This window comes from Pagrus major, chromosome 16 (assembly GCF_040436345.1).
Source record: "Pagrus major chromosome 16, Pma_NU_1.0".
In the NCBI taxonomy this organism is placed as follows: Eukaryota; Metazoa; Chordata; class Actinopteri; order Spariformes; family Sparidae; genus Pagrus; species Pagrus major.
Genome location: NC_133230.1, coordinates 14,425,691 through 14,446,401, shown reverse-complemented (window position 1 = coordinate 14,446,401; position 20,711 = coordinate 14,425,691). Strand labels below are relative to the sequence as shown.

The following is a 20,711-nucleotide window of genomic DNA, read 5'->3' as shown; positions in this document are numbered from 1 at the left end:
ATAAAAAACAAATCAATCAATAAAGATCTTTCTCTTCTGATTAGACTTCCTTTCTCAAAACAACATAGTTCACCTTTAATTTTTTAAAATAATGACAGCTACAGTAAGGTTTACAACAGCAAAATCACTATAAACTCAATAACATCTCACTGGAACACAAACCTAAACTGTCAATAAAGTAATAGTGAAAATACTGAACACAGACATCAGTCAGAACCAGTCCTCCTCCCTCTGCCGGGGTGATTCACCGCCTGCAGGTCCCGCTGGCAGGGCGAGGAGGGGCTGCTCTGTCTCAGTCAGCGGCTGAGTTTACAAGAAATTTGCCAAATTTTAAGATACTGGGAGTTTGAAAGCTTTTTTTGCACACACCAGCAAGAAAGTGTAGGATCCAGTATGCTTTTAGCTGATGAGAACTGAGGCTTCTTTGGACATTAAAAACAAAGGTTTGGGGAAAACAATGTGCCTTACACTAATCAAAACAGGGTAGACGTGGCCTGGATGTGCTCAGAGACACACATGGACAACCGCAGACACAAAATACACACAGGTGGGAAGTACACACATGTGCGAGCGTACGCCTACGTGAAAACATCCTCATACTTTATACTCCACGGGCCAAACAATTACACTGGCACGCACAACACACAACCACGGAGCTGCACACCCGCGCACGACACTCGCGCGGAAACGCAGCCCGCCTACACAAAATACAACCTCGCTTACTCATACGCTCTGCTGGCCAAACAAACAAACGGAGACACACACCCACACACACACAGACACACAAAAACCAGCCACTGGGGAGCAAATTCCATTTCATTTCCCGTGCTGGTAAGGAGCAAGCAGGGGAATCAATACATGCCGTCTCCAGCTGTGCTGAAGGGGGTTTCGCTGCCATGGAGACAGATGTAGCACCGCTACAAACTGCTACTCTAATTCAATCCACCAGGGTTAACACACACACACACACACACAAAGGGAGATGGAGGATGAGTGCTGTTGTTGCTCCGGTCGGAAAATGCGATCGCACTGCAGCCATACTCGCATAACGTGGGCGCAATTTAGGTGGCATCACGAGGTGGAGATCAGCGGGAGATGCGGCAGTGAGGACAAAAACACACACACACACACACACAATGAATAATCCCTTTACCTGTGCACAGTACTGGGACTTGGCCACGGCCACCAGGAGCTTGAGTATGGGCTGAGACTGGGACACCAGAGGGGAGACGGCGTGGATGACCGCCGTGAACTTCGGGTACGGTTTAATACCTGGAACACAAGAGAAAAGACAGACGGTCACTCAGTAACGCGGCGTCATGAGTCTATAAACAGTGCCGACTGTCAGCCATCAGTGCGATTTGAGGCCCTTTGAAGAGAATAAAAGCCGGAGGAGAACTGAAGGCTCTCACTCTCAAACACTTCAGAACTATTTTCAGTAAGAGATACCACTTGAAACGAGTCTGTCGGCAGTTCAAAAATATAGATGATTTAATTGTCAGCGATGTACGATTTCAAGGCCCCCCCCCCACCCCGTCTTAAAATATTCAGCAACGTTAATGTGTTTTGAAAATGCCACATCTCTTGATCACTGAATATTTCATTTTAGGAAACTCTTCAGCTGTATCTGCATCGCGCCGAGCAGACGACTAAGTGCTGATGTGACTTTAAATTCACTCTGACTTGATGTAGGAATAGAGTAATCGAGGCTGAAAATGAGCAGGAAATAAGATATTGAGCAAGACGGATCATAGAGGACGTTCAACTTTTCCTAATTTAAATCTAATCTAGCCCAAACCAACAAAGCATGGCGCGGAGGAGATGGCATTACAGTCCCCTTTCCGCCACCGAGCAACTTTTATGATGAGGAATATCTGCAGTCTTAGAAACTTGGTAAACTCTCTCCTGTGGGTTGTGATGAGAAAGTTAAGAGCGTGCAGAGTTTCTAAACACCTGGGATGTAAATGTGTAACAAGCCCGTAAAGAGACTTTCATGAAATACTGAACTAAACCTGGAGTGGAGTTACACTGTCACGCAGCACATTTTAAGATTTTGGATGCGCATGCTGTTTTCTGCATTCAGCACATGACTCTCTGTGGCTTTTTACTTTTAATTACAGCCTGTATCAGCACATCTCATCTGCTAAATGTTTACAGCCAAACAAAAGGCTAATTTAGGACTTTTAAAACCCAGAAAGAGACACTATTTGGCCAAAAGTATATGGACAATATTTAATATTTTGAGCAATTTGGCTTGTGACCTCTAAAACGACCCCCTGAATGAGTGTCTGCTTGCGACCGATCATCACAGGCCAAATAAAACCGTTCTTTTCTTTTCTCCTGTCCCGTTAATCATCCCGCAAGCCCTCAGATTTATCTTGTGACCCCTTGATAGAGACCTGGATGGGAACAATTTACCAATTTTAGACGGCCGTGTGCTTCCAACTTTATAGCAACAGACCGAGGAAGTTCCCAGGACAGTTACCCCGTGCCCTAGAAAACAACAGATTCTCATTCCAGTTTCATTTAGTTTCCGTGTTTTGGAAAACGGAGTCGTGACCTGAACCCCATCCAGCAGCTCGGGGATGACACCAAGACTTTAATCAACGGACACCGATGGCCGACCTCCCCGAATGGGAGCAAACGGCTGCAGACAGGCTCCAAAATCTTTTTGTATTTTCCACATACTTTTGGCCACGGTATAGATATCTTGGCAGTTATGCAGTAAGTGTAATGAAGGTTTGTTTAATGATTGTGTCTTTATCAGTAAATGTTAGTTTATGTAAAAAAATCAATGATTAAGTACATGTTTTATGGGATTTTTTCAACCTAATTGCCTAAAAAAAATGTTGGCCATACGTTTCCACAAACCACAGATGTTCAACATTTCTTTATGCTGCTACGAGGTCCAATTTTCTACTTTATTCTGTGACAAGGCTCTGCTTATGTTAGGGAAAGACCATGTTTTGGCTTAAAATACCCGGCTCAGGCACCACAAACATGGCTGGGGATGTCTTGTTAAAAACCCTGGTTTTGCTGTTACGCTTACAAATGTTGAACCGCCAACATCTTATTCTGGTGACTGGGCTGGATTCTCAAGTATAGATACTGTTACGAGCCTCTGAATGAAACATTAATTCTACGAAGGCAACAGAAACAAACACCCCTCCTGCTGTGTCTGTCTGAGTGTTAACATACACGATGAGAGTGAGTGTGTATCTTGTTATTTGCTCCCAGAGAACGAGTGTCACTTGAAAACAAACTTCGCCTCTTTGATTTTACTCTTTTACCCATCAGAGACAAGCCACCGTCTCTTAAACACCCATCCCTGTTTTAATTGCTTCCTCTTTGACAAACGAATGAACTCGCCGGCGCCGTAATCCACCGTGCTCATCCATTTTAATATCAGCTCTCCGCCCGGGTGCTCGATCAACTGAATTTGGGCGTTCATACTATCACCGCCCCTCTGTGTGTGTGTGTGTGTGTGTGTGCGGATGATGATGGAGTGAAGAAGTGAGGGATGGAGAGGGAGGTTCCCGGGTCACAAATATGTGGCGGGGGGGAAAACTCGGCGCTGCTGAACCGTAGCCGCAGCAGTAGTAGCAATGCTGACTCGAAACCCAATGATGGACGGGCTGGTGCGTCAGCAGGACTAACACAAACATCCGTCAAAGGCCCGTTCCTCCACTCCACTTGCTGCTAGACGCAGCCGTTCGAGGAGGGCAGTAGATCAGGGCTGGAGGCCATATTTCTGCTGCTCTGACAAGGTCCAAAAAATCCACAGAAAAAAAAAAAAAGAAGTGCTTTCTTGTCAAAGAAGTGTGATAAAATATCTGGTGCCGGAATGATCGATGCTGAAGACGTCTCAAGAGAAACTTTTCTGACCAACCTTTACGGATCAGTTCATCGCTGCGCAGGTGTGTACAGTAGAAGTGTGATTGCTGTTATGTAACAGCCCTCGTGTACAGTTCAGCTGTGTGTGTGTGTGTGTGTGTTACTGACCCAGTGTGGCGTAGTAAAAGGGGAAGTCTCCCAGGTATCCAGAGTACTGCGGCAGGGCGAAGAGTCCCCCAGGGTGACTGTTCCACATCAGGCTGCTCCTGGAGCTGTGCTCCAACACACGGTCCTGGATGATCTGCACCAGGAAGAAGAATTAAACACGTTAGATGAGAAAATAAACCAACAAATAACCTACTTAGAGTGTTTATTTTTATCTCTGTGGTTCCTAATTGTGTATGTATTGTTGCCCTTCCTACAGTATCTCCTTTTTTCTCTGTTTTTTTGGTGGAGTTTTTCCTTTTCTTAAGAAAGGAGCTCAGGATCTTCAGTTTTAACAGTAGTAAGTTAGTTAGCCTCTTGGATGAGAGGTGAGACATCTTCAAGAAACTGAAACAAGTCCAGTTGCCTACGATACAGCACGTCATTACCATTACCTGGATGACTGAGAACCTTCTTCAACGACCCAATTACACACTTATCTTGTTTGGACAGGTACGATATACACAGCGCTTCACTTCCAAGTCTTTTATTTTGGATGCATCAAAAGAAGTACTGAATACTGCATGTGACCGACATCACAGAGAAACACTGTACATGTGAGATGGTGGACATGGAGAACATTCGTTAATAAACAATCCAACAGCAAGAAGGTACAGATGCTGACAGACTGGGGAAAAACAAGTTTGATCCGACTGTAAAGGACTTCACAATGATTGGTGTTGCTCTGACAGCCACGTTAACGGACGGAAGGATCAAACTCCTCTAATTGTAATTACAGCGGAGTCTCTGTGTACTGGAGGCCGCTTTCCCATTTTGTGAGGCTTCCTTCTCAGTTCAAGACAAAAAAACCCCACTAAACCCACGTTTGAGTAAGGCTTCGCTCCGATCATTGGGGACTCGTAAAAATCAGAAATATTTCTGCTGATAAAGGAACAAACGTTTGCCTTTCCGATTGTGGCGGATGAAATATTAAGGATTTGATCAATGAGCCTTGTAATCGCACCTATAAAACATTTCACACTGCGAAATGAGTTTTTCACACACAGACAAAAAAAAAAAAAAAAGAGAGATAGTAATAAATGTGAATGAATACCAACACGGCTAATGTTCCAACTTCTCAATAACCTCATTTCGATTCGGGACGATATTCAGAGTATTATTCAAAACCCAGTCAGTGAATTAGAGCGGCAGAAAAACTGATATAAAAGTGAGTCTGTAGGCGTCAGATGAAAGTTAGAAGCCGGCTGAGCTTTTCCAAATGTTTGCTTTGTATCACCTCAATAGCAGCTATCGATTGTGTCAAGAGTGAAATCGCTGCGGCACAAAGCCGGGCTGAAATAAATCCATGTTATTGTGTAATATTTCCTCTGCAGACAAACCAAACGGAGGTCTTGTTTTTTTTTCCCTTGTAAACAGATCAGCAAGTCAAAGGCATCAGCGCCGGTCAGTCACACAGACAGAGGCCATCGGGAGAAGAGCCCAGACAAAGTCATCAGCTGTATCTAAAAGCACCAGTCAGTCAGGCCTGCCTCCATCCTTCCCGCGCCCAAATAGAGCAGTCAGTCAAACGGTCGGACGTGAGAATGGGAGCTGTTTTTCCTCGGCTCGCCCATCGGGGGCCTCTGCTGAACAGGCGGGCGAGAGAGGAAAGAGATATTGCTGCTGTGCCCTTGAGCCATGCTAAATTGCTTCAGTAAAACAGACACAGGTTTTTGCGGCCATATTTTATGGCTTTGCTATTGAATCGGGAGGTGACGGCTGCTGGCTCCGGATATATGGAAAGAAAAGAGTCAGCTGGCCGAGTCTGAATAGTAAAAGACGTTAATGACACACCTGGAGGGGGGTTACTGTAATGATATTGACAAAAGCAACATGAAAATCCATCACAGGGAGGGCGGGGATGTGACGGGAGAGGGGGAAAAAAAACCCAGCGTTGCATGAGTATTTTTTGACTTCTCCTACCCTCGTCCCCGAGGGCAGTCGATAACCATTTGCCTCGGCCGAGCAGATTAACTCGGAATCCTTTAAGTTCTCTATAAAAACACCGCCCCGCCACCTTAAAAACCCTGAGCACCTCACACCTTACGAGGGGCAATTTTGCTCGCATGGCTGCAGCTCCTCCCCCGTCGGCAGGCCTCAGTCGGGACATGATGGACGACTCAATCTCACCCCAGAACAGCCACAATCAACCAATTAGAGCATGATAGATAAATCCTGCTTCTCCGGGAGCACACAGTGAGCTCGGCTTTAATAGGTGAGTTTAATAGGTGCACCGGCAGCACAGGCGCCGGCCCTATATTGACCTTGTGATTGGTCGAAACGCGTCCGCTTCCTGACAGGAAACGCGGCGTGATAGGTTTAACTCTTGTTTCCCCACCTGCACACACACACACACGCAAAGAGTTTGGAGTGGATGTGGGAAGTCAATAAAAAGTGTGTTTGTGAGGAGATTCAATCCGTCAAGATGTCAGAGTGTGTGTGTGTTGTGTGTATCATCGCAGATCTGCAGTGAGGAGGAAGAAGAGGACGAGGAGGAGGAGGGTGGCGCAGGGGGGTCGCAGCCTCGACAGGATGAATAAACCATGTCGCTCGTTATCTCGTGGGCTGCCACGGCAACGCCATTTACATGTGTCACCCCTGCTCCTCTTCACCCTTTCTCCCACCACTCGTCGCTTTTTACAGGACAGTCAGTCAGGATTAGGCGTTTAGCCCTCGCTGTGTGCAAATGGGAACACACACACACACACACACACACACACACACTCACAGTCACACTGAGACTTTCCAGAGTGTCACCTTGCTCTTTAGTGCCGAGTGACAACATGTCAGCGAGGTTGTGCCCGGGTGGTACCATGTGTATCTGCACTGACACACCTTGACACATGGAGATGTGTTTCTGACTGTGTGTGTGTGTGTGTGTGTGATAACAAACACCAGAGATGTAGAGCTAGCTAAAATCCGAAGACTCCATATACTGAAGCCGTGACGCAGTACTTGTGTGTTGTAGGCGCTTGTGAGATATGCGAGGCGATACCATAAGTAAGATTGTAGCGTCGACGGTAATCTCGCTCCGAGGCTTTAGCGACGCAGTGAGAGAGGAAATGAAATGCGTGATGGGATACGCCGGGGCGAGAGACGAGGCGGGAAGAGGAAGACATTTGTAACCACGGCGTGAAGCGAGCAGTAAGCCCAGGTGTTATCCCTGCATCTATAAACAACTTGTTTAAACTGAATAATGAGGGCTGGGGATTGGATGGATAAATTGTTTTTCCAGTCACAAATTTTTCTTAACCGGATCGTTGTTAACAAAAGCCCAGGCGCACGGCGAGACGAGGTCAGAGGAAAGGGAGGGAGGCGTCTGAACTTAAAGTGACACTCCACCTAAATCTGTCTTCTGTGGTTTGTGGCTTTGTCCTTCACCGAGAACAGCAGCTGTGGTCGGCATGGATCCAACCGCAGCCAGTTTTCACGGCGGGGGGAAAAGCATTAATCCATCCTTTAAAACTTGTCAAAACACACAAACTTCAGAGTCAGAATCTCGAGTTTATATTGCACGAGTGCTGAGATGGAAGGTGTTCATTAACGGTGTCAGCAAGCTTCAAACAAAGTCCTTATTGGGTTTTTAAAAGGGTCCGAACCCGTCTGCCTCCACACACACGTCTTAACGAATTGGTGGAGGCTGCGGGTAATATGTTTCAACTGTGAGTGAACCGATCAGAACTAGCTATCCAATTGGCAAACCCACTTTATCTTTGCATGTGGCCAATTGGAACGACTATGAAAACCCAGTTGGACGACATGCTGTATGAACTAGTTTCTTTCGACCCCAACCACATTTTGGATCTACAAATGACTGTAGTGATACAGGGGCTGTTTGAGAAGTTTCTGTGGACTTTAAAGACCTCACACACGTCTTTAAAAACTCCCTGAAAACTCCTCGTCCTTCCTGGAGGCGAGTGTTTGGTACTAGTTAGAAGTTAGCAGTTAGCAAAACAGTAAAGCTATCTGTCCAGGGTAGCGGCAGACTAGCCAGAGGACATCAAGAGGGAAAACCAGAAGGATGCATGCAAATTATAAAATACCATTGGAGGTATCTACAAAATGACTTTTTTGCCATTGTGTGGCCTGAAACTGGCTTATACATGAGATATAGAGCAAGACTACTACATCATGTACTACCTCTACGAATACCTCTTGTCGAAAGCGTGAAAGAGACACATAACATAAAATGCTTGTGAGAAATGCTCCAACAACATGTGCTGAAATGTCCTTTTTTGCTCTCTTCAATCTTCAGCTTAGTCTCGGACCAAAGAGAGCAAAAAGAGGCCTGACAATAAAGCGGAGATTGCTGCTGTGACACCGCAGCCCTCTGAGAGATAAATCGGTGATGGAGAAGCAGGAGAGAGGAGGACAGAGAGGATGGTTATGTGTTTGTGTGTGTGTGTTGAATCCTCACCTCCAGTGTGGTCAGCACTATCTTTTCCACAGACGAGAAGTAGGCCTCCCAGAGGAACTGAGTCTGCTGTCTGAGGGACAGGATCTTATCCTGGTGGATGGAGCGAACGGTGGTCGGGATCTGCAAACAGACAAACAGCTCTCAGTGCTGATCTGGGACAGGAAGATTAAAACTGGTCCCAGAGGTGCACTCGGGGAAATTCCCATCTACAGAAAAAGCTTGTGAACTGCAGGCTGGGGCAGATATTGCAGGTGTTTAGAGTCGTCCTCCAGGGTGAGTCAGAGTGGAGTCACAAGTTTTAATAGAGATGCTGAGCATTGAAATGACTGAACACTGAAACTTAATGAATAGACCAAACAATTTAATATCAAAAGTTGTGTTTCCATTTGTGTTTTTGTTCAAGGATGTTACCAGGCCAAGAGACAAAAGGAATATCCAACAATGAGTTCATTCGTGAAGCCTTTCACCAAATCTCATGGCCTTCTCAGTTGTTTCCCTTTTGTCAGGCGACCAAATTTCTACACTTACGTCACGTCGTAACAAATAAAAACTATTCCCATGACAAATGAGCAACTCCATCCACTGAAGAAGGCAACAAGATGTGGTTGAAATATATATGTATAATAAAAAGTCACGCAACCTGCCAGAAGTGTATTTTTCAAAATCTTGACGTTTTCTTTGACAGTCTCCAGTAGAGCTCTGCAGCAGTCTCGTCTGATTGCTAACTATGAGTGGGAAAGGATGCTGTTTTCTAAAAGGTAGAATTTTCTTAAATGTAGCATTTAAAGAAGACATAATTTTGAGTCTTTTCAAGGGAATGAAGCAGCCAATTTACCAAAAAATAACAGCAACAGCAAAGATTAGTCATCAAACTGTACTAGGGAAGAAAAGCTGAAAATGCTTTTTGCTGCAGCTGCAGTTTGTGTGCACTTTTGTGCTTAAGAGCTGTTTAGTTTTGTTCATTTGTGAGTTTATTTGTCTTAATAAAAGGGGATAATGACGAAAGAAAAACTTGTTTTATCCACTCTTTAGTACAAACTGTCTGTCCTAACTGAGAACTGTTTTATTGTAGGAGAAAACAAGCTGTTGTGCAGTTTTTTACTGGCTTAAATAGAATGTAAATACTTTTTACATTTAGTGAAAAACTAATATAAACTATACGTGCTGCATGTTGTATGCATCATATTGTAAAATCCCTAAATCCACAGACAGACACACTGGTGCTGAGCTCAGATGGAGCTGCTCCGTTATAAAACTCAATGTCAAACAATATTATTACACACTTCATTCAAATTAAGATTTAATGGGCATATAATTACTTTTTCGCCCATGAAGTTCAAGCAATTCCAGCCAAATCCATTTGCTCGTTCTATTTATCCGCGCTCTCATATAACAATGTGAGGCTTTGAGTGGCATTTTCAAGGACTCGGTATGCTGCAGGAATTCTGCTCGACTGACAGCCACTCCGCGAGAAAAACAAAACAGAACGAGATCTTGGATAATATCAGAGGGGAAGGGAGTGTGTGCGCGCTCAGGATATCGGCAGTCAGAGGAGAGGTTTGGTTTCAGGTGAGAGGACGTGCTGCTGTCTTCTGTCTGGTTCAGTTTTTCAGGTGAGACACAGGTACACGTGGTCTCCGGGCCGTTACCTGCAGCAGGAGCCTCTCGTCGCCGATGACTGCGGCCGTGTTCCAGTCGATGATCTCGGAGAAAGGCAGCTCCCAGCCGTTACTCAGCATCACCGGCACACACGCAGCCTGAAACACACACACGGAGTGAAGCTTGGACGTGATCCTTTACAAACACAATCACAGCGAACAGCTAAATCATGACAGATTCGCTACATATTGATCCTCATTATTAAAGCTGCGATACGCGGCTCTTTCCTGGACTCTTTTACAATCGACCAATCTTTGTGTTCATACCTAAAAATCCCCCATTTGGTAAAATTGGATTTTCTTTGATTTTTGAGCGTCTTCAGTATGATTTGGACTTATCATGCTTAAAATCACAAGTGAGGCTCGCAGCCAAGTAGAGGAAGGAAAAAACAATGTTCTCTATAAATGGCAACTTAATCATCTTCAGACTGTTTGCTATTTCAGACTAGAAATGTCATTAAAGGGCTGAACTTTAATAACCCAGAGGGAAGAGCAGCTCCAGATGTAATTACAATTATTAGTCCTAATTAGATGAGAAACGGTTGTCGCTGAACCTTTTCCGACTATTAACGAAAATGGAAAAATACATGTACTTAAAGCTCTACTCATGGATGTTTGGCCACTTGGGGGCAGCAGAGCAAGCTGTAAACACAACATTGGTGTAGTCTGACATTATAAAGTTCATATTGTGGATGTGTTAGCAAGTTTGCGTTACATTCTTATGACACTTTCATATACGGAGCTGGAGTGGATGGTGGTGGTGGAGTTACAGGCGACATCTAAGCTAAGCCAGTGACTGCAGTTCGAGACTGTGTTTCAACATTTGTAAGCAACGCACCACGTTTAAAGGAGACCTCCAGTTATTTTCTGGCCGTGTTGCCGACCAAAGCAGGTATTTAGACCCAAAACCAACGTTTTTTTCCTAACCCTGACAAAGTTGTTTGTGTTTCTAAACATAAACAGATCATGAGATCGTGAGGGTGAACCGAAACATTAAAGATGAAGGCCAACACCCAACGATCAGCTTAAATACCGTCAGTGAGTGTCTGTGCGGCTCTAGTCGGTACGATGTGCCCGACACCGTTGTCTCTGGACAGCCCTTGTCTGCGGCATTTTGGGCGATTGAGCATGTTGAATTGGCGGCGGAGAGAAATCACTCTGATTGGCTTTTCAGGTCAGCAGACCAGTGCACGAAAACAGAAACGAGAATAGAAAAGGAAAGCCCCTATCCATGATTTAACCCATTTAGAGCGGTTTGTCCTTATTTTTCGCCTCCGTCCCTTCGCCAGTGACATTCTCAACTTTTATTAGACATATTCTGGATTAGAAGCGGTTGTATTAGCCAGAGAGCTATTTTCTTTCACGCAGGCACAGAACATACAGCTTCCTCACCGCCATTTGTAGTCTTTGCAGCTTTCTGGCCGAGACACAGGTGACGCAACAGTCGGCCTTCGATGCAGCTACGTCAGTTTGTTGTGTCAGGGCCTTAAAAGGCTCAGTAGAGCTGAAGGCGACTGCAGTCTGGTAATAATTCTCTGCAAGTTCATCACTTCCACATTTACACATATACATTTATCACCTCTAATTCAGTCAAATACACGAATGTAACCTTAACATCCATACTGAACGTGTTGCTTGGATCGTAGTGAGGAAATCTAAGATCAGACATGAGCTGAACACAAAGCAGCTTCGCCATCTGATGAAAAGAAATACGCTCGAAAACACGATGACTGATGTGGACATGAAAAAATTAGCAGCCACTTGCTGGAGAGCAGATCAAAAAGAGTCAGTGAAAAATTAAACGTTAGGACTAAGCTGCAGATATACAAACATGCAGTGTGGATTTATACAAACCAGAAAACATTTATTCACTCTGCTGCGAAAACCACAAGAACTCAAAGATGCACAAAAAGAATTTCTTGATTACACGCTTAATAGTTCTGTTTCTGATTCTGTTTGTGTTTATTTGATTAGTAAAAAGAGGTTTGAATCATTTATGAGCCTGAAAAATCAACGGAAAAACAACCACGTTCGGTCTGCTTGGGATTGTTTTGATTTCATGGCCACTTGTCTTTTTCGCAGCTGCACCTGTTGACACATCACCATTAAAACGGTAACTTGAGGTTGCTGGGAAAGTTAATTACTCAAAGAAAGGGAAGCAGGAGGCCTGATAAAAAGGAGCAGAAAAGAGGGAATTAAAAAAAATGGATCAGAAGTCAGAAGAAAGTGGATAAATAGATGAATTAAAAAAAAAAGATGAAAAGAGGGAGGCTGAATGTGACCTTTGGCAAAGGAGTGGCAGAGGGATGGAGGGATGAGAGGAGAGGTGGAGGGAACAGCTGGTGTGTGTGTGTGTGTGTGTTTGTGTGTTCGTGGTGGGAGTTTGATGAAATGACGGCCCTGTCACTCCCGGGTCATAAAGGTGTCAGCTGAACCAGAGCCGGCCCTCGGGCTCTGCTGCTGTCTGCTCCGCAAACACACACACAACCTCACGCAACACCACCACACAACCCCATGCATACAGATATACACAGACACACAAACAACCCCCAGGCACACACACACACACACACATACGCAGAGCTGACCTCTATTAGGAATTGCTTTCTCATGCAAAGACCAGAGCCTGTAAATACTCTCCCTCTGTCTTCCTCGAGACGGTGCGAGTCGATGAGATGGAGTGAGTCAGACGAATGGAGAAAGGAGGAGAGACGAGAGGGCACATTTTCCTCCGGAGTGAAGTGTGCTGTTGTGTGTGTGTCTGTGTGTGTGTGCGGCAGCCGATAGTGAGATAAGCGCACTTATGTGGGTGCACTCTGTGGACGGAGGTGTGCGGTAAGGAGAGGTAAAGGACAGTGCAGTAGTAATGCGGAAAGAGTGCAGTGCAGTTACAGAAATGGATGAACGGGAGAATAAAAGAGGGAGATGTGAAGTGTGTATGGTTTCGAGTGGAGGTAAACGCAGGTACAGTATTAAGAAATGACTCTATATCGCACGGGTTATTATGGTTGAACGGGATAATGAGGCGGTACGGCACATCGTGTGTGAAGCAATTTCTACTCTTATTCCTGGCTCGGTCTGAACTTAACCTTGACACACTATACGTCGTTTGAAAGCACAGATATAAACCTTTGTAACGTTCCTATACCACCGAAGCAACAACTGTTTATTTTCCAGTACAGATGGGGGGAAAAAAAAAACACCACAATTTTGTGGCTGTGAATTTGGTTCACTGTAACTGTGACTAACAGAGCGCTCATCCACTGGAGGCTTTTTTCTAAACAGTCACTCCAAGTGAGAAAATTTCAGAGCCAGATTCAGGTCAACTTTAACAGAGGGAGCGGCAGAATGCATCCTGACTGGAATCATCATAAACTGGGATGGTCCCCGCACGGCCCAGGACAGGAAGGCTCTACAGCGGGTGAGTGAAAAACCGCCCTGAACATGACTGGTACCACCTACAGAGCATCAGCGACATCGGTGAAGTGAGATGTCTGCTCAGAGGGTAGGACACTAAAAGACGGCACCCACCCCCGCCGCAGTCTGCTCACCCTGCTGCCATCTGACGAGAGATACAGAACAACTACTTTTCACCTCATCATCAGTTTTTACTTGATATAGTGTTTGTTTGCGGTGAGTTAAACGTGTAGGTGTCATTTTCACTTTCATTCGGCTGATCCGTGCTCGACAGAAGCCTCTGAGAGTATGTGTTAGGAGCCGACTCGACTTGCCATTCAAACACCCGTTTGCAGTGGGCGTCCATGTTTTATCGGGCAAATGCACTGGAATGTTTTTAGATTGGAAGTTGGAAATACCGAAATTCTGACTTTCGACTTGCAATGGAAGGCACCATTAGTCCTCGACTTCCCCTCTCTCTCTGTCACTTCCTGTTCCAGTCTGTGTCCCAGCTCTTCATTGGTTTGTACCCATTTTAATTCCTGGATTAGTCCCCTGCCTGCTTCCTCTGTTTCTTTTGATACCTTTTGTATCTTGCCTGTTGGATTTTGAATTGTTTAAGGTTGGTCTTTAGATTTTGAATCAGTTCATTATTAAAGCTCCCTCTCTGTTTCTACCTGCCTGCCTTTTTGTGCCTTGCGTTCGGGTCCCTTTCTGTTTAAACATGAACAGAGGCTGGTTTGCTGTTGGATGGATATCCGCTGAAATTAACACAGCGAACTTCTGCCGTTATGATCACTCATTCTTACTCCTTATAGACTCCATAGAGCTGCCTGTCAGAAGAGAACAGGACTGTGGCTGCATCAAAAGGTCTGAAGATCAGAAACTATGGAAATGTTGTAATGACTGTGCTCAAAAATGAATAATTTATATCTTTCAATCGACATAAATCCTGTGTTACAATCTGAAATACAGTTTAGAGGCAGCTAATCTCCACAGCGTTTTGTTTATAGTCGTGACACTGCTACTTCGTAAATTAAGGTGGTAATGATTTCATGATCCTTTAATACTACTGTAGATGTAGCACCATTAAAACAAAAGCTAAGTAGGAGGCTGAGTGTGGGAAGATGCTTCCCCCCCCCTTCCTGATAATATTGCTGGTAGGCATGAATTTACAGCGTACGCAGTGCTTTCTCATAACAGAGTGTGTGTGCTTATGTGTGTGCCGCCTTTCTTACCTGCAGCGCCTCGAGGAAGCGAAAGGAGCCCAGTCGTCTGCCGCGGGGCACCAAACAGAAGGTGGAGTTGTGGAGCATCTCCTTGTAGTCGTACCTGCAGAGACACAACACAACACACACAGGTGATGAGTTCACTGACACAAACAAGAACGTGATATTTACAGCCAACAGGCTCAGAAGCATTCGTGCAATTAGAGGAACACATATATATTTATTTAATGTTATTATTTATTATGTTGTTTTCCGATCCGGATTCTGTTGCTTGTTGTAATGATCTGTAGAGCCTCACCACTACTGGATCTTTGAGGCTGATGCTGAGAGATTAAAACATCTGGACATCAAACATAATGAGCTTTTTTTTGCATCAGTAACAACTGCAATGTTCTCAATTGTGGTGAGTATATCATAGTTTTTTTAGTATATAGTATACACACAATATGGCAGTTGTCACAATATACACATGCCTTTGCACACATTCACAATCACAAACTCACTCAGAGACACAGAAACCCTGACCACCCAGTTCTGTGGTATTAGCTTTGGTTGCTTTGAAGCGTCACTGTGTCTGTTGATCATGAGTTTAAAGGACTATTCCGGTTGATTACAGAAACGACTTGAGCCGTAGGGGCAGATAAAACAGGGAAGTGTTGTCAAGTTTTTGACACAAGGCGCTTTTTCAAAAACGCAATATAATGTCCGGTTGCGCGCGCAGCACCCCGTTTTACCCAAAACACACTTTTCCAAGGCATTTGTGAAGCAGCCATGTCTCCGCGTGATCGAGGTCTTACTTCTAAGCAATTTCTTTAATAAGTAGTCGGCTGCCTTAACAATCAGATATTGGTTAATCATTAATAATACATGTTTGAAGTTCTTCCATTAGAAACCGGTTTTAACCACTGACATGATCCTGGTTTGATGCCAAATCAAAAGTGCTACATTAAAAGTTAAAGGAACAGACAAAGTCACTTGAATGATAAACTGAATAACACAAATTAATGACTTGATTTTAATTGCAGAGCTTCCATCTGTCGCATCAACTGACTCAAATTGGGGCTATAAATGGCTTTAATGTAATAATATTAGTTTGTATCGAACATCTTTTTCTATTTTTATAAAAATAGAAATGTCTTGTATCTCAATTTAATACATTTTCTCATCTGGTACTTTGTATCTTATTTTGATATACTTGATAAGCAAGTATTTGCAATTCTCAACGGCGATTAATCGATTAATCATTAACATCCCTGATCTAAACCGTTTCATCTGGAGGTCAACAACCTTCAGCCTCTCCTCCAGATGTGTTCGGGTAAGCCAGCGGTTCATTTGCATCCCGTCTCTGCTGCCGTTTCCTTCCTCATGTGACTTACTTTTAGTGATGTTCGAGAGCACAATGTTGTTCCTACTGATAAAAACTACAACCGAAACTGAAATTGTTTCTAAAACATCCCGCTTTGCTTCTGTTTCTTTTTCAATAAACAGCCTCTCCATCCTAAAAAAAACCTCCCTCCCTACACCTCTCCTATCTCCCTCTTTCTTCCCTCTCCTCCTATCTCACACACCACATGCTCCTTTACTCCCCCCCTCTCCTCCACGCCCAACCTCCTCGATCCCTCTATCTCTTAAAGCAGGAGGCCGATGCTGCCTCCCTCCCTACCTCTCTCCCTCTTTCTCCTCCTCCTGCCCCCTCATCCCCCCATCTCTCCAGTGAGGTGTGTCTTATTGCTCTCCAAACAGGGTGATCAACCCTGCCAGGGGTAATGAGCTGAGAGTGACACCTGCTTCCACCACACAGCTGGCTCTGTGTGTGTGTGTTTGTGTGTGTGTGTGTGTGTGAAACAGACAGAAATAGAGAGACAGTGTGTATCGGTGCATGAGTGTGTGTCTGTGTTTGTATGCTGCTTTCCTGTGTGTTTTTCACATTTTGTGTGTTTTCTAACACGAGCGATGTCACACAGATGGACAAAGGGAGATATTACAGTGTTTGTTAATCTCTTGCATACATTATTTACTTTCCACTTCTACCTCTATCTCTCACAAACATTCACACAAAGCTAATAAATGCTACCTCAAAGCTAACATGCTAGCCAACAGTGAAAAACTAGGTCCTATTACTTCCTCTTTTTAGCAGTTTTCACCAATAAACTGCTTTGTTTAAGCAGTTTTCACTCATATTTTCACTCATAGTCCAGATACTTGTGTAAAAAAAGATTCTGAAATATACTCAAACTATAAAAGTATTATTTCTTGGAGCCAACAACTTCAACAACAGTTCACTTAATTAAGGCCACGGGTTGGGAATGTCCTGCTTCTCTGAATCTGCTCTGGTGTTGTCGGCAATGTTGTTCACTTTAATCCACGCCACTGGCTTTGTCACTACACGCCTTTTTTTCTCGCATTTGAGTCCCCTTCTCTGTTTCTGTTACGTCTTTCACGTCGTTTCGTCTTGCTACGTCTGCCGTGCGTGATATGCACTGGTTAAAAATCAGTCTTGTGATGTTGGGAAGGCGGCGTGAAATGATGCAAAATAAAAAATCTGGTAAATTCTATAACGCTTTCCCAGTTTACTGACCGCTCATTCGCTGATGGCAGAGGCTGCCGTGAAACATGCCGACCTGCTCATCGGGAGCAAGTATGTTGCTCAAGGATACTTAAACATTTAGCTGGGGGAGCCGGAGAACTGAACTTGCGACCTTCTGATTACTGGACGACCCGCTCTACCTCCTGAGCTACAGCCACCTGAGATATAATCAATGATTCCCCTCAAAATGCATTAAAACTAAAGCAACAAGCTTGTTTGGAAAATGTAATAAGTAGAAAGTCCAGATATTTGTATTAAAATGTAGAGTTAAAGTAAAGTTGTCAGTACAGATACCTGAAAAATCTACCCAAGTGCATTCACTTCCCACCTCTGCATATTTCATTCCCATCATGCACCCAAAAGTAAGTTTCCTGCTGCAAGACGACACCGGACACAACTATAAATTATATCTTGCTGCATCAGTGACAGCTCAGAAAATGTGTTTTATTATGTAAGACAAACTGGGAGAAAGCAGAAATTAGATGATAATTATGCACCGGGGTTCCTCTAAGAAAAACAATGAGTGTTTTTTGCCGCTGATGCATTTTTAAAATCAATTTACATACAGATTTCTTTTTATTATTTATATCTCGAATCAGATCTTTAATAACAAAAATAATAAAAAAAAACAATTCTTTTGGTGAAAAATAAAAAAAAAATGGTGATAATAATGAGCCCTGGGGGTTGTTCAGGTTGGGGGTTAAGAGAGTGGTGAGGCAGAAAATCATTTCTCATTTAGCCATAATCTATACGAGGTGAAGGTTACAGGACACACACACACACACACACACACACACACACACACACACTACATGCACACTCTGCTCCATTAACGATGCCGAGGATGTACTGTGGCTCGTACAGGAGTGTGACAGTGATTGCTGATGCTACCTTCTGTGTGTGCCTGTGAATATGGACCAAGCTGACAGGGCAAAGCTGGAAGCCAAGTACTAAGTTCACACACACACACACACACACACACACACGATGGTGTTTGCTGATGTTACCGCCGAGATGCTGCCTCGTCTCTTCTTCAGCCGAGCTCTAATGAAGTGCCGGGGACATGACAGCATGTGATAAAATCCCACCCTCATTCACACCTACATGCTTAACGTTCTGTGCGGCACATTACACCGTTATTGTACACACACGCACACATACACCGGCAGACACACACACACACACACAGCGTGAACGAGCGACAGCTGCACGCCCTCACATTGACATTCCGTCACCTGTCGATGGAGACGAAGAAGCTATCTTAGCCCATATTTCCACACCAGCTGTCTGCTTGGATGGTGTCTGTTTGTGCATGTGTGAGTGTGTGTGTGTGTGTGTGTGCAACAGCCCACAAAACAGACCAGCATCTGATGGCAGTGAATATCAATGTGTGTATTTAACACGCAGCCGGCCTGTAAAATGTATAATCTAACCGCTGAGCTTTCATGCGTGTCTCCTGCATGTTTAATCCAACACGAATGTTTTTCCTGTTTGTTTCCATCTGACCTAATCTGTCACAGGAAGAACTCCGTCTTGGTTCTTTTAATTCTTTATAACCAACAAATCTCTCAAACAAATACCTGTCTTTACGGGATTGCAAATTTCTGGCTTGCAACCCTCCCTCGTGATTCACCTGCTGTGCACCTTAACCTCACTACGACTTGCACGTAAAAGAGATCATTTTCTTTTTTTACAAGGGAGCGTTTGTGGTTTAGAGATTTGAATGAGGTGAGGAGGTCACAGGAGGAGCTCCACACGAGGACGCCGCCCCCCCGCTGTGTCAACCTGCCCTCACCTCCCCGTCTCCCGCCTCCCAGCTCCTTCCAACTCCACTTCCTTCTCTGGAAACCTCCTGCTGGTTTGCACTTCACGCAGGGTTCAGAGGCCACAGCTTGCTTTTCGCTATCTTTTTTTCCTTCTTCTTCTCTCCTTTTTGCGTTCCATCTAACGACTTCTCTCTCTTCTTCGTCTCCTCGTGACCTTGAGCCTGCGGAGAGAAGCCGCAGTCGAGCGGGGGAGCCTGCGGGCTGTGATCTCGTGCTTATTTTTATTTTCTATTGTAAATATGACTGTGTTTGTATGAAACAGAAAAAAAAAACACACACACAGAGTGAGCGTGTGAAAGATACTGCAGAAGTCAGCAGACAGAAAAGAAGCCTTCGTGTAATAAAGCGCAGGAGATGACCTCTGCGTGCGCACCCCGTCGTTTTGTATGCGAGCGAGAGTCTGTTCGAGTGCACGTGTCAGCATGTCCGACAACTGTGAAGCGGTTGAGAAAACACTTCTCCGCGAGCCCCCCGACGGCAACGACCGACACCGTTGCCGTGGCAACCTGTCATTAAGCGCCTTCAACTTTATTACACGGGATCGGCGCTTCATCCACTCATGCAGGGAGTAGACGAGGGGGTGGAAACTGTGTTTTATTAATTAAAACACAGTCTCAGTGAAGATAACGATGAAGACTAAACTACACGGAAGGTTCAAGGTTTATTTATTTGTCATTCTTAAACACAGGGTTGCACGTCCCTTTACGCTACACAAGAAAAAGTATTTTTTTATGGTTGAGGATGCCTGAGGAGCGAAGCTGCTCTGTAGTCTGGTGGTACGGCAGCGGATACTTCTGTATGGCTCGCCAGACGGCAGCAGGGTGAAGACTGTGCCTGGGAGTTAGTGCTTTTTGCAAGTATCCTTCTGGGTCTGCCGAATAAAACGTAATGTACGGCAGCTGCTTCATGCCACACACACACACGTAGAAATGAAGTTAATAAGAAATAAGGAGGAGCGGGGTTCTCATTAGGGGTCGACTGATGTTTTTTTCGGGCTGATATCGATTATTATCAATCAGGGAGAGATAAAATACTATTTGTTTGGCATAACCTCATCTGGATACTTACTAAGTATCAGTGTAAAAAAATCCAATATTTACATATCTGCAGATATACTTTAATATGCAGAATATGTACGTGAACATACACTTTTTGCAATGATCCCTAAAATGTGGTTATATGACAGATTAACAATCCACTTTATTGTCCAAAATGACATCTGGCACTGAAACAGTAAACTTCACTGGGAATCTAATAATTATAAATGATCTCAGGCATCTTTTTTCTGCATCGTGTTCTGTAAAAAACAAGTTCATATTGGCACACATTGGACAACACATACTGCTATACTGACATATCTTTAATAGGCAAATATCAGCAAACAAATGTTTGACTTGTACAAGAGAAACTAGAGGATCAGAACTGAGCGAGACAAATGTGAGTAAGTCTTCTGTTTTTGTTACTGTCATATAGTAGAGTCATGGTTCCCACACACTGAACGAGGCTTTATGTAACCTCACCTGTGGCCCTAAATAAAATTGCAGTCGGCTAATGATATCT

The 20,711-nt window shown here is 44.3% G+C and overlaps 1 protein-coding gene across 1 annotated transcript in view; it reads right to left on the bottom strand.

Moving 5' to 3' along the window:
* Positions 1–20,711, bottom strand: part of ext1b (exostosin glycosyltransferase 1b) — a 122,577-nt gene that overhangs the window by 20,111 nt on the left and 81,755 nt on the right. The window contains exons 2-6 of the mRNA XM_073484288.1: positions 14,748–14,841; positions 10,105–10,212; positions 8,456–8,575; positions 4,003–4,135; positions 1,154–1,272 (exon numbers count right to left, since the gene is read on the bottom strand). Coding sequence (XP_073340389.1) covers positions 1,154–1,272; positions 4,003–4,135; positions 8,456–8,575; positions 10,105–10,212; positions 14,748–14,841 — 574 coding nt within the window. The remainder of the gene's footprint in view (positions 1–1,153; positions 1,273–4,002; positions 4,136–8,455; positions 8,576–10,104; positions 10,213–14,747; positions 14,842–20,711) is intronic.